This window comes from Phocoena phocoena, chromosome 14, assembly GCF_963924675.1.
Source record: "Phocoena phocoena chromosome 14, mPhoPho1.1, whole genome shotgun sequence".
Classification (NCBI taxonomy): domain Eukaryota; kingdom Metazoa; phylum Chordata; class Mammalia; order Artiodactyla; family Phocoenidae; genus Phocoena; species Phocoena phocoena.
Window position 1 is genome coordinate 70,905,241 of NC_089232.1, and position 14,389 is coordinate 70,919,629.

Consider the following 14,389-nt stretch of genomic DNA (forward strand, 5'->3'; position numbering starts at 1 on the left):
GGCCTCTGAACTCTGGTGGGAAGATTCCAGACTGAGAGTAGACCAACCCCACGCTGGGTGGGCATCTGGCAGTGCCTGGGGGCTCCTGACGGCCACTCCCTCCTGCTGCAGGCTCTGCAGAACGGAGCACCACCTTCCTCAAAGCCCGGCTCCCCTGCCCTCATTGAGACCAAGGAGCCCAACGGGAGCATCCACACCAGCGGCTCCATGTCCGAGGAGCCAGATACCCAGGTACGTGCGGGGCGAGGCCCGGGATGGCCTGGCCTCTGTCTTTGGTGGCTGTGTAACCTTGGGCTGGTCACCGCCCCGCCCCCTGGCCTCACTGTCTCCTCGTCAGTTACATGGGGTGGAGGTGGCTGAGGTCAGAAGAGGTGCTCACCTCCGAGGCCTTGTCTGGCTCCCATGTCCCAGAATCCTAGAGATCTGAGGACACCCACGGAAATTTCTCTAGGATCCAGGGCTGTTTCAGAAGTGACACTAAAGGGCTGGGCTCAACTCTCTGGCTAGGTCCAAACCCCACAAGTCCTGTGCACAGATGAGGGGTTTCCAAAGGAATGAACAGGATGGCCCCCTGAGGATGGGGTGCGCCTTGGGAGAGCGTCCAGGATCCATCCACTACTAAAGAGCTTCCTGAGTGTATCCACCGACAGAGGCCAGTGCTGAGACGGGTCTCGGCCTCGCGGAGGCTGCCGTGAGCTGGTCGGCCACACCGCTAGTCTCGCTGCAGGGGAGACAGAACTGCCCCGTGCCTGTAGATACGTGCGGCAAGACAAGGGTAGAGGGATGAAGATAAACTGGGTTTTCCTTGAGCACCACAGCACTCAGTAACTTTTCCCTGTTGTGAGTTTCTTGATCGAAAGTGTTAATACAGACTCAGTGTAACTCACTAACAAGAAGGACGCAGAGGCTTAGCAGCCTGAGATTTTCTTTCCTCACAGTTAGCCAGTGTCGCACTGCTCCCGACACGCTTCAGGGACAGAGGTTCCTGGTGCTGGAACAGAACATCCACATCATGTTACAGAGAAGAAAATTGGGGCTGGGGGGACATGGATTATACGGGGTCAGACTCAACCAGCAGCACACCTGGGCTTAAGCCCGGGGTATCTGGATTGTGGCTTCCAGACACACTCAGACCTGTGCAGACAGCGCTGATCAGCCCGTTCGCAGTTGTTATTTGGGCTGATGGCTGTGTAACCATAGTCTGGATTCATGTGTTTAGAGCGGAGGCTTTTCCTTCGTGACCAGGAATAAAAATGGTAGGGGGTACCCCAGTCCTACCACCCCACTAGCAATAAGGGTGTTATTTTCTCTCCATAGATTTCCCCCTCAGGTCTTCCTCCCCCAAATGAGCCAGATCTGAGCTCCTTTAAGAGCGCCCTTAAGCGTAGGGTTGGGGGTGTTCTACATCCCCAAGGATGCCGAAGGGTATGGCTGTGTGACACCCCCATCCTCGTAGTAGGAGGTGCCAGGACCCCGCCGACCCAGCAGCGGTCTCAAATTCCAGGTCTCCCACTCCCAACACCACCCACCCTGTCTTTCGCCAACTTCTCCCCCCTCCATCCCGCCTGGCCCCCAACCCTGCCACACTGCCTTGCAGGCTGACAACCCCTCGTTCCCCAACCCTCGCCGGAGGCTGCGGCTTCAGGACCTGGCCGATCGCGTGGTGGACGCCTCCGAGGACGAGCACGAGCTCAACCAGCTGCTCAACGAGGCCCTGCTGGAGCGGGAGTCTGCCCAGGTGTAAGTGGCCCCTCAGGCACCTGGCCCCTTGCCCTTGGCACGTGCCTTGTCTGGCCCCAGCGTGGGGTCCAGGAAGTCAGTCATCGTAAATACGGCCCCTTCCTGGCGGGCAGAGACAGATGTGATGTTTGCATCTCATAGGGCTTGTTTGCACTGCAGAGTGAAGAAGAGAAACACCTTCTTCCTGTCCATGCGGTTCATGGACCGCGAGATGGAAACCCGCTACTCGGTGGAGAAGGAGAAGCAGAGTGGGGCCGCCTTCAGCTGTTCCTGCGTCGTCCTGCTCTGCACCGCCCTGGTTGAGATTCTCATCGACCCCTGGTGAGGGAGGGGCAGGGCAGGCCCTGACAGCGAGGGGAGGGTGGAAGATGACGAGCTTCCTAGGCCAGAGGCCTGCGGGGTGTGGGCCTCAGCTGGAGCCTGACGTAGGGGCGCAGGCTCTGTTCCTTGCCCCCCATCCCCCGGAGCAGCCCCCGGGAATGCTGGGACCGCGCCGTGGACCCCCTTCCTTCTCTCTGCTCCTGGGTCCTAGAATAGCACTCGCGTCAAAGTGGGGGTCACACCAGGGTTGAGAAGGGTGAGGGAGGAAGGGTCCGGGGGGATGGAGACCTTGGCTGCGTGGGTCTGAGTGGCTCTGGGACAAGGAGACAGGACAGGGACGCTCCTCAATCTCGGTCACCACGGCTCATCGGCTCCCTTTCTTGGCTCGTGTTATAAAAGACAGATTTCAGGCTCTGGGTGCAGACTGGCCTCTCTCACAGCAGCAAGTCCTCTGGGGTAAGGCAGGGTGTTCTGGAATCCTTGCCCCATCTGCTGAAGCCCAGTTGACGGATGGCTGCCCCCTCCCTCCCTCCCCTCCTCCCCATGGCCGATCAGCAGCTCCCTCCAGCTCAGGGATCCCCACCAGAAAGCAGGGGGTGTGGAGCCCTCTTCTGATCACACTTTGGGGAACTTAAAGAGCCTTGGACTCGTCACATGGTCCTAGGTTCTGGACTCGGCTCGCTCACATTTCTTCTACGACCTTGGGTGCATCACTGAGGGTTCCTGGAGTATCAGTTTACTCATCTGTAAAGTGAAAGATGATGATGGTGATCTGAAGATGATAAAACCTGCCCTCGCTAACTCAGAACTATTGTGAGGACCAAAATCATTCATTCACTTCACAAATATTTGCTGTCTACTTTGTGCCTGGGGCTAAGGTGTAGGGATACAGCCGTGAACGCTGGAACCCTCAGCAGCCCTTGGCAGTGAGCGGCTCTGTTCTGTGCTCTCCCCTTTCATCATTGCGACACGGCAGAATGCTTGTTCCTAAGAATCCCTTCCCAGGTTTCACTGGGCTCTGCCCAGGGCATCTGTGAGTCTGTCCTTCTTTAAGAAATGTCCCAAAGAACAGTTACAGCTGGGGAGGGTCCTGTGTCCCCAGGCCCTGCACACAGCCGGCAGCAACTCCCTGGTATGACGTGGAACTTCTCGGGTACAGGCTTGTGCCTTGCTTAGGGGGCCTGCCCTCTGTCTCCTTTCCTTTACTGTCCTGGCCCCTGACCCAGCCCACTACTCCCTCTGGTCCTCTCCTGGATTGTTTTCTCTCTCTCACAGGCTGATGACAAACTATGTGACCTTTGTGGTTGGCGAGGTCCTGCTCCTGACCCTGACCGTCTGCTCGCTGGCTGCCATCTTTCCTCGGGTAAGAAGCACTTTTCCTTTTGGCTCAGAGCTGTCTGGAAGTGAGCATCGCTCCCCGTGAAAGTGCGTATTGATGGAGTTGTGTCCTGTCAGATCCTGACAAGTAGAGGACTTCCGTTGGGGTGGCTCAGGCACTCATCCATTCATTCATTATACACGTCTTCATTATCGGCTCTGCACCCACTTTGGGCCAGGCCCCGGAGCACGTGTGGGTGGGTGAGCCAGAGTCTACATAAATGGGAACCTGTGTAGAAAAGCAGTGGAGGCCCAGCTAGAAGGTGGAATGGCTCCAGTTGTGAAAGACCCTGAAAGCCACACACAGGGATTGAGACTTTCTCCTATAAGCACTGGGTGTCAGGCAGAGTTTTTGATCAGAAAAAAAAGGGAAAAGCAGCATTTTAGGAAAATTAATTTGGCAGGTGGCTTGTGAGTAACTTGGGGGATTTAGGTACACTGACCCAGGGAAAGCAGGAGTACGTAGCCAGGCAAAGACGGCCGGCCCTGAAAATTCTCCCCCAACGTGGCTTTGCCGCCCAGCAACAGTGAGTGGACTGCTGCTCTGGTGCGGCCCACAGGCTCAGGCCGGTTGCCGCGCAGCTCTGGGAAGGGCTCTGATACCTGGCAGTCGTGGTGTGTCACCTGCACATCCGGCAGGACGGGCAGACAGAGCTGGGACCTGCGCGCCTTCTCGGTCCTGCCGCAGCCAGGCTTTGGTTGACGCACGCACGCGGCACTACTTTCCAGGTTCCTGGGAAGTATGGGAGCAAGCAGAGTGGTTAGCAGTCATGTTTACAGGGGGGAAGGCCGTCAAGACACAAGGGCCTGGAAATTCCATCCTTCTAGGCCTTTCCTAAGAAGATCGTGGCCTTCTCGACTTGGATCGACCGGACGCGCTGGGCCAGGAACACCTGGGCCATGCTGGCCATCTTCATTCTGGTCATGGCAAACGTCGTGGACATGGTGAGCCCCTGCTGTCCTGTTGAAGGGACGCCCACTCTCTGGATTAGCCTGCGTGAGCAGTTGCCAGCCCATTTCCCCACCCCCAGTAGACACAGGTTTGGAGTGGCACGTAGGTTCCTAAATGATCATCCTGGCCAAACGGCGGGGTCTTCTCCCCGGGATGCCTCTGAGGCTGCCTTGTCTTCCCCAGTTCCTCACTCTCCCCGGGTCCAGGAGCCCAGCGCCAGGCACCAGCTCCCGTCTGGGTGGTTTACGTATGTTGTCTCATTTAATCTCTGTAACAATCCCGAGAGGTCGGTATCATCGGTAGTTTCATGTGAAAAAAATGATGCTCAGAGAGGTTAAATCACTTGTTTTAGGTCACACAGCCAATAAGTAACAGAGTGGAGAATTGAAGCAGTTCTAAATCCCCGTCCTGTGTTTTCTCTCTCCATATCTCACTGTTCAGGGGCCCCAATACTCCTAAGCTTTCTGTGTATCTTAAGTATTCCCTACAGTGTGGCTAGCATCAGGCATCCATCAGGACGAGGGAGGTAAACCGGCTCCACCAGAGGAGCGCTCCTGTTTGGCCTTCATCCATTTGAACAAGGCCACACCTTCCAGAGGTGGGTCACTGGGACGGCAATTTCACTGAGCCCAGATGGCTAGCGGTAGACGAAATCCTCTGCTCTGTTGTCCTCAGTTCACACGGGTCCCGTGAGGGGGCAGCAGAGGCTTTCTTGGGGAGAGGGGATGGCAGTGGGAAGCCACCAGCCAGTTCCTGAACACTGGGCACTTGGAGCTGTCACTGGTGCTCTCTGGTCAGGCCTCCCAGCTCCCTCCAATGTTGGTAGTACTATTACTAGATACACTGTCTTAGAGTCCTGCTTTTTGCAAATATAATGTTATATTATTTGCTTTATTTTTTTTTTTTTTTTTTTTTTTTTTTTTTTTTTTTTATGCGTTACGCGGGCCTCTCACTGTTGTGGCCTCTCCCGCTGCGGAGGACAGGCTCCGGACGCGCAGGCTCAGCGGCCATGGCTCACGGGCCCAGCCGCTCCGCGGCACGTGGGACCTTCCCAGACCGGGGCACGAACCCGTGTCCCCTGCATCGGCAGGCGGACTCTCAACCACTGCGCCACCAGGGAAGCCCTATTTGCTTTATTTTTAACAATTGAAGCATGGGAGAAAAGTCAGCTTGGAGACTTATTCTGGTAGCAGTGTATGTGAGAAGCCCTAGGGCCAATTGATCCGAAGTCCAACAGGAATGGAGTTAGGAGCTCCAGAACCTGACACGCCCAGGGGTTGCTGGTGGCCACAGGGCAGGGAAGAAAAGGCCTGGGCCCCTTGCGTGTCAGGACACCCCCCTGAAGCCTGGTGCCGAGGTCTGGGGGCCACTGTTTGACAGGGTCATGGACACTGGCAGGACATCTGGAAGTCCTGTGGAGGGGAGAAAAACTAGGGAGGTGTGAAACTTTGCACGTGCTAGACTCCCATGCCGAGAGCCTCCCCAAAGCCAGACAAGCGCCAGTGGGTGAACGTGAAGAAAAGTAGGTTCGATTCGGTTTATGGATGCACTTTCCATTGACCACGTCTGCCCAGCAGTGGGACCGGCGACCAGACTCCAGAAATGAAGGGTTTGAGTGGAGACTGGCTGCCGTCGCAGTGAAGCTCTGAGGGGCAGCCTGGCTGGCTCACGGTCCCTCTGGAAGCAACAGAGTGCTGTGGGCAAGTGCACGTTGGGTTTGAAGCCTAACGAGCGGACTCCTGGTTCTGGCTTTGCTGCTTGCTAATTACATCACTTTGGGCAAGGGCGGCCTCTCCGAATTTCCCCTATGATGGTGGCAGCACTAAAATACTCAGAGAATTTTCATGAGCATCAGAGGAGATGATGGTAGAGCTCTTAGCAGGAATTAACTGACTTCTGTATTACTGTGCCCTGGTAAATTTTTCTTCTTTCTCGGTGTTTCTGAGGGAGCCGTGGGAAGTGGCAGCTGCCACAGCCCCGCCTTCTCTGACCGGTGTCTGCTGTCCCCTTGCACCCCGTGCTCTCCCCTACGGTCCTGGCCTCCAGCTTAGCTGTCTCCAGTACTACATGGGACCCACCAACGGCACCTCAAGGGTGCAGATAGAGGACGGCTGCGTGGAGAACCCCAAGTACTACAACTACGTCGCTGTGCTGTCCCTGATCGCCACCATCATGCTGGTGCAGGTCAGCCACATGGTCAAGCTGACACTCATGCTGCTCATCGCAGGGGCTGTGGCCGTCATCAACATGTGCGCCTGGCGCCCCATCTTTGATGAATACGACCGCAGACGCTTCCAGGAACACGAGTAAGATGAAGCCTGTTTGGGGATCTGCATAGTCTCCTTCCTCCCACCCCCCAGGCCCCGTTTCAAGGTCATGGGTCTGCACTGAGCTGGCCGTCTGTCTCTAGGGCTCATCCACGGCTTGTATGGGAATCAGGGTTTGTGGTTTCTCACAGATGGGCCACTGGTTGGCTGTGATCCCAGGACACATCCTTCCCTTTCTTGAGGAGTTGAAGACCTGGGTCACCTCAGTGTTTGGCTGGGCACCAGTCTGTTGTACCCGATGGGGCCTGAGTGTGCTATTATCTGTCCCAACAGCTTTCCGATGGTGGCCTTAGAGAAGATGCAGGTACTTTCCAGCCCTGGGCTCAATGGCACTGACAGGTAAGGGTGACCACTTTCCCGTCCTGGTCTGTGTTTTCGGCCCCTTTCTTCTAGACGCAGGGAATACAACAGGCCAAAGCCCCATGGTCTCATCCTTCCAGAGGCACGTGACGTGGGATAGTCAGGCCGGAGAAGTGAGTGTGTGTTTCTGTAGGGAGCCTGCAGCAGACTTTAGTGCTCATCTGGCCACGCTGGGCTCTCCTGAGTCAAAGAGAGCGAGGCCTGGCGAGCAGTGTGGTTTAGAGGGTGGGACAGAGAGCAGGCCGGGCTGAGGTGAAAGGAGAGCAGCCAGGTGGAGGACAGCTGCGTTTACCGGCTGGCAGGACAGACGGCAGAAACAGGAGCAGGAAGGAACACTGTTGCATTCAAACTAGAAGACCTGGATTCTGAACCCTGCCGCGGTGATTCTCTGTGGGGCCTCAGGCAGGCCACTTTTTCCTGAGTCTCAGTTTTCATCTCTTGAAGAGGATATCAGACTAGAGGTTCTTCAGGGTCCCTTCTAACTCTAAAGTTTTAGAATTGTATGATTCAGTGACTTGACTAGACTTTTAAGTAAGTTTAAAAAAAAAAAAAGATGACCTACAGAAGGTGGGTAGAAGACTTGAAGAGCATTTCGCAAAAGAAGAAATCTAACTGGGCACTAATAAATGAAAGGCATTCAGGTAACCGAGGTCATGCAAATTAAGACCACTGTGAAAGACCATCACACCCCTATCAGTTTGGCGAAAATTAAGAAGCCTGATCACATCCTGTGTAATAACGGTAATGCACACATTCCTGGTGGGAGTGTAAACCATTTTAGAAAACAATTTGGAGTTAATTAGTAAAGTTGAAAGGAGACCTATGACGCAGCAACTCCACAGCTACATGTACACCTTAGAGAAACGAATGCACATGTATGTCCCAGGATACGTAAGAATGTCCACAGTTGCATTGTTTATAATAGCCACACACACCTACAAACATCCAAAACAAATGAGAACGACCCAAATGACATCAACAATGAACAGGTATATAAATCGTGGTATAGTCATATAATAGAATACTGTACAGTAATGGAAATGATGTACAGCTCCACACAAAAATATGGGTGACAGTTACACAAAAGCATGGTGGAACTGTGCCCTCATCCCATCACCGAGATGTTAGTCAGTCTCTCCCGTCTCCAGATTCCTAGATGGTTGCAGCTACTTCTGTGATCAGTCAGGTGATGCAGTGTTTATTCAACATCTGGGGAGCATCCCCGAAGGCCTGATGTGGATTCCAAGTCCAGCCAGGAGGAGCCAGGAGTTGGTTGGCTGTTAAGACAAAAACCCAATGATTTCAGAAAGCTTTACTGCCCGGTGGGCATCCGGACTTGATGCAAAGGTGCTTAAGCTGCTGAGAAAAGTTTCTGGGTGACAGGAAACAGCACAGCCAGATTGGAGGGAATAAGGCCCCCTTGTCAGCGGGCAGCACGGTGCCCTCCAGCTGAATTGTCCTCGGTCCCGCAGGCTGCCCCTGGTGCCATCCAAGTGCTCGATGACGGTGATGATCTTCGTCATGATGCTCAGTTTCTACTACTTCTCCCGCCACGTGAGTGCCTGCACACCCTCCTCTTCTGCCCAGACCTTTTGGGGCCTCTGGAGAAGCAGCCCCAGGACCTGGGAGACCAAGCTCCTGGGGAATGCTGGTTTCCTTACCCCACATGGCATGTGACCCTGGTCAGGCCACCACCTCTGCCAGTTTCTGGTTTCTTCCTCAGTAGTACAGGAGCAACAGTTCTTACCTATTCCTTCTGACCTCCTGCGGGAAACTGAAGGAAGCCTGGGGGAGGGGCACAAAAGCCTGGATAAAACCTATTCCCTAGGCCAGCGGTTCATGGATCTCCACTCACCCAGGTTCTGGGGGTCACTAACACACTGACTACGGAGCCGGAAAATAAAGGGAAAGAAGCTGATGAAGTTTTTGTTTGGTTAAAAGGAAAAAGAGGAAGAGAGGGAAGGAAGTACCCTCGTGAGAGACTCACTTCCCTGTTAGCTCAGGTGCCACCCAGTGGCTTGTCGGGGAACTACAGCCACCCCCAGCCACTTCTTGACGAAATGGAGCCTGCTGGAAATGGGGACTCCTCCTCCCTGGGCTAGGAGATCCCACTGCTGCCACCACCCACAGGGCAGACCTGTAGCTAAAATTATGTCCCAGGACGCCCCACACATCCAGAATACCTCTCACATCTTCCTGTAACCAAAGGGGCTGGGATCCTCACTGCACCTGTAGGGTGGCCTTTTTGATGAGGTGAACCTTTCTGGGTCTCATTTCCCTTGCCATTAGCCGTTTTCCTTTCAGTCTTTCCATGTTGGAAATAAGTTCACATTTTTCATCTTCCTATCAAATGGCCAGCTTTCTCTTTCTTTTTTTTTTTTTTTGGCTGTGCTGAACAGCTTGTGGGATCTTAGTTCCCCAACCAGGGATTGAACCCGGGACACGGCAGTGAAAGCACTGAGTCCTAACCACTGGGCCAGGAGGGAATTCCCTCAGATGGCCAGCTTAGAGCTCACACCTTACCTATGTCTGTGTCCATAGGTGGAGAAGCTGGCACGGACACTGTTCTTATGGAAGATTGAGGTCCACGACCAGAAGGAGCGTGTCTATGAAATGAGACGCTGGAACGAGGCCTTGGTCACTAACATGTTGCCTGAGCACGTGGCCCGCCATTTCCTGGGGTCCAAGAAGAGAGACGAGGTGAGGGGTGGCCCTGTGCTGGAGCCATGAGCCTGTGTGTCATCTTCTGGCTTTCTGTCTTCTTATGACATGGCCTGGGGGCCCAGGTAGGGCTGGACCTACCCAGCACCACAACACTAGAAGCAAAAGAAGAATTTCACAGGCTTGGTAAAGGGCGCTGCCATAGACATTGCTTCCATGGGCCACACACCTCTGGGAGGCCCATTTAAGAAGCCAAGGCCTTGGTGGAGCCCACCTTTCTGCCGACCATGATCATCTCAGACTGGTTCCCATGCCTCACTTCCAGCTCCACCCCACCCTCTTCACAGAGCTGGAGCTGTTGCAGGGACTAGTGAAGCTCTTTTTTAGTTATTAATTGTGATGAGCTACTTTCTAATAATTCAAAGTTGGGATAGTCCGGGAGATGTGTGTGTCCAAAAAGCTGAGTGTGCGTGTCATGGGTATGGAAGACAGATTCATTTCTATAGCACATTATTCACTTAGACTTTTCTGAGCACTTCGGCCCCGCCTCTTTTTAGGAGCTGTACAGTCAGTCTTATGATGAGATTGGAGTCATGTTTGCCTCCCTGCCCAACTTTGCTGACTTCTACACAGAGGAGAGCATCAATAACGGTGGCATTGAGTGTCTGCGCTTCCTCAATGAGATCATCTCAGATTTTGACTCTGTAAGTGACCATCCTGCGGCCCCCTCCCCCTGCCACAGAGCCAGCCCTTCCAGATTGCAGCCCAGGAAAGGCTGCAGAAGTCAGAGGGAAGTTAGAGAGTTACTCTGGCTGTGTTTCCCCATAAAAGCCCCTCCGCGTAACAGAGGGGCTTCTCCAGCCATCTGGAGATGTTGGGTCCCAGGTGAGAGCCTGGGAAATCACCTACAAGTTCATAGGTCTGGCCAAAACAAGACCCTGAGGCCCCTCCGATTCCTCCTACCCTCAAATTCAGATTCAGTAGACATTTATCAGGTAACTTGTATATCAGGGGAAATGCTTTTACGTAGATGCTCACCCACCCTAGGAGACTGGCACTTTCATCCCAGTGTTCAGGTGGTAGAAACTGAGGCTCAGAATATCGGGACATTGGCCCAGGATCATGTGGCAGATGTCGGCTGGATGAAGCTATTACAGGAAAACATCTTAGATGTCTCGTGGGCTTGTTGTAAACAGGCAGATCTGTCATTTAGTTGTGGCTCGTTCATCTCCGTCGACTGCTGACAGTTCTGTCTTCCTTACTACTGGCCTCAGCTCCTGGACAATCCCAAGTTTCGGGTCATCACCAAGATCAAAACCATTGGCAGCACCTACATGGCAGCTTCAGGAGTCACCCCAGATGTCAACACCAATGGCTTTACCAGCTCCAACAAGGTAGCTAACCAGCTCAATGTCTAGAGGAGATGGGGCAAGAGAGAGGCAGCCTACACGTAGCACGTGGGAAACGATGTCATAATAAAAGTAGCTGCCATTAAGTACTGTTGTGCGAAGGGGTCACAGACACACACCCAACTAGCACCACGCGGTGCAAATATAAAACCAGGTTTATGAGTTTAATAAGCAGAGAGAGGGGAACACACACGGCCCCCCACTGCTGTTGCACAGCTTAGGCCGGGCGTGAGATGGTTTGGGTAACTGTGGCCATATCCTCTTTTTTTTTAAAAATTTATTTTACTGAAGTATAGTTGATTTACAATGTTAATTTGTACTGTACAGCAAAATGATTCAGTTATACACATATACATACATTCTTTTTCGTATTCTTTTCCATTATGGTTTATTACAGGATATTGAATATAGTTCTCTGTGCTCTACAGTAGGACCTTGTTTAACCATTCTCTATATAATAGTTGGTATCTGCTAACCCCAAACTCCCAGTCCCTCCCTCCCCAACCCCCGACCTCCTTGGCAACCACAAGTCTGTTCTCTACATCCATGAGTTTGTTTCTGTTTCGTAGATAAGTTCATTTGTATCATATAGATCCCACATGTAAGTGACACTATACGGTATTTGTCTTCCTGACTTACTTCACTTAGCATGGTAATCTCTAGGTCCAACATTCATGTTGCTGCAAATGGCATTATTTCATTCTTTTATGGCTGAGTAATATTCCATTGTATACATGTACCACATCTTCTTTATCCATTGATCTGCTGATGGACATTTAGGTTGTTTCCATGTCTTGGCTATTGTGAATAGCGCTACAGTGAACACTGGGGTACATGTATCTTTTCAAATTAAAATTTTCTCCAGATATATGCCTAGGAATAGGAGTGGAGGAACATACAGCAACTCTATTTTTAGTTTTTTGAGGACCCTCCATAGTGGGGTCCAACAGTGTAGGAGGGTTCCCTTTTCTCCACACCCTCTCCAGCATTTGTTATTTGTAGACTTTTTAATGATGGCCATTCTGACTGGTGTGAGGTGGTACCTCATTGTAGTTTTGATTTGCATTTCTCTAATAATTAGCAATGTTGAGCATCTTTTCATGTGCCTGTGGCCATGCCCTCTTAATGCTCTATACTTCCATAAGAACCGGGGAGCAGGAACTATCTACACAGTTATGTAACAGTGAAGATGTCCGGGCTGGGGAAATGGTTTTGTTAGGAGAGGGAAGTCGTTCACGCTCACTGGCTGACAGATTATTCTCCAGTTAGCTCAGCCCTGTGAGGCCAGCTGTGCTTAGTGCCAGAGGGAGAGGAAGTGAACTGTGGGGACCCTGGTCCCAAGGGCTGTTCTTAAAACATTACCCTAGTTTATTTCACAACTGTGCTGTACAGTGTAAGTCCTACTGCCATCTCTACTTTATGGATGAGGTTAAAGAAACACATCTAGAATGGTCATCACCCTCAAGTGCTTACAATTACTTGAAGAAACAAAATGAGGACAACGATACAAAATTCAAAGGCCAGGTTCAGACAGGGTGGTGACACGACCCTGCCAGATGCATGGCAGACAGCAGCTGGGCTGGGAAGGATTTGCCTTCCCCACCACCTCTGCCCATCCTTGCCCTGGACCCAGAGGGACCCAGGTGAGCTGTCACAGTGACAAGTCAGAGCTAAAGAGGTCCCTGGCTCCCCTGTGGGAGGAAGTGCAGAACAAAGCCTGTAACTAGCAGGTGAAGGGAGGAAGGCGCTTGGCTGGCCCTGGCGCTCGTGGTTGTTTTCTCGTGCAGGAGAGGTCAGACAAGGAGCGCTGGCAGCACCTGGCGGATCTGGCCGACTTCGCGCTCGCCATGAAAGACACGCTCACCAACATCAACAACCAGTCCTTCAATAACTTCATGTTGCGCATCGGTAAGGCCTCTCGGCTCGCCCACTCCTGCCGTGCTCCCCCTAGTGCAGGGGGCTCGGCAAATCGGGGAGGATGGGGCTTAGAAACACCTGAGGCATTTGGGCTGGGGAGGGTCATACTCACCGAGCTGGAAGGGACCTTACCGGTCTTTAGGCTGATGATGGAACTGAAAGTGCGATGAAATGGTCAGCCATCCCTGTCCCACGCTGTTAACGATGATGGCCTTCCTTCTGAATCCGGCTGGGACTTGAGTTTGTCTACCTTTCCAGGGAATCTTCTGTGCCTGAGGGCCTTGTTCACCTCAGTCCAGCCTGTTAGGATTCATGTCACCTGCCACCCACTACTGGGAAGGGGGTCTCGATCCTGGGCAAGGTCACAGGAGACTTGAAGTACCAGGTGTGCCAAGAGAGAAACTGGCAACTTCTGTCCTAAATGAGTTAGTATATTGCGGTGGCTGACATTTACCGAGCACAGAGCAAGGAGGGTGAGAAGGACACGTGACTTCTGTCCTCCGGTAGCTTAGGCTTGACGAGGAGTGTTACATAACTAGGAGCTTTGTGGTTGGAGCCAGGTGGCAAATTCCGTGAGAAGAGTTGGTGGCTTCTGAGATGGGGCTGTGCTGAATTCTGTGCTTCTACCTCAGGCATGAACAAAGGAGGGGTACTGGCTGGCGTCATCGGAGCCCGGAAACCACACTATGACATCTGGGGCAATACAGTCAACGTAGCCAGCAGGATGGAGTCCACAGGGGTCATGGGCAACATTCAGGTACATCTAGCAACAGAGCCGACCGTGTGCTCAGATCCAGGGAGTGGAATCGGAATAATGCATGTTTTGCTGGGCACTACTGCCTCCTTTCTGTTGGCCCAGAACGTTAAGTTGGCAATGCTGAGATCAAGGGCAGGAGTGGGAAGAGATGCTTCAGTAAAACGGAAAAAATACTTCAAACCCATATACAAAATGCAGGTTTAAGTTCTGGATAAAAGAATGCCCTGCTTGGGCTTCCCTGGTGGCGCAGTGGTTGAGAGTACAACTGCCGAGGCAGGGGACGCAGGTTCATGCCCTGGTCTGGGAAGATCCCACATGCCGCGGAGCGGCTGGGCCCGTGAGCCATGGCCGCTGAGCCTGCGCGTCCAGAGCCTGTGCTCCGCAACGGGAGAAGCCACAGCAGTGAGAGGCCCGCGTACTGCGCCAAAAAAAAAAAAAGCATGTCCTGCCTCTTGGTGTGAACCAGTGACACCTTGGGCCTCCAACAGCTCCCCGCAAAACCACCCTGATCTGTATCACTAGCTCTGGCAGGAAAGCTCCACAAGAAGGGCAAAGGGGACAGAAAAGC

At 52.9% G+C, this 14,389-nt stretch overlaps 1 protein-coding gene across 4 annotated transcripts in view; it reads left to right on the forward strand.

The window, feature by feature from the left end:
• ADCY3 (adenylate cyclase 3) overlaps positions 1-14,389 on the forward strand; it is an 80,243-nt gene that overhangs the window by 65,222 nt on the left and 632 nt on the right. For 2 of the 4 annotated variants that reach the window (XM_065891402.1, XM_065891404.1), the window contains 14 exons: positions 112-231; positions 898-906; positions 1,598-1,740; positions 1,900-2,061; positions 3,337-3,424; positions 4,267-4,383; positions 6,437-6,696; positions 6,991-7,056; positions 8,550-8,631; positions 9,619-9,777; positions 10,296-10,442; positions 11,013-11,135; positions 12,935-13,055; positions 13,697-13,821. In XM_065891402.1, coding sequence (XP_065747474.1) covers positions 112-231; positions 898-906; positions 1,598-1,740; positions 1,900-2,061; positions 3,337-3,424; positions 4,267-4,383; positions 6,437-6,696; positions 6,991-7,056; positions 8,550-8,631; positions 9,619-9,777; positions 10,296-10,442; positions 11,013-11,135; positions 12,935-13,055; positions 13,697-13,821 — 1,722 coding nt within the window. The remainder of the gene's footprint in view (positions 1-111; positions 232-897; positions 907-1,597; positions 1,741-1,899; positions 2,062-3,336; positions 3,425-4,266; positions 4,384-6,436; positions 6,697-6,990; positions 7,057-8,549; positions 8,632-9,618; positions 9,778-10,295; positions 10,443-11,012; positions 11,136-12,934; positions 13,056-13,696; positions 13,822-14,389) is intronic. The other 2 variants (XM_065891405.1, XM_065891403.1) reach the window with 2 other exon arrangements.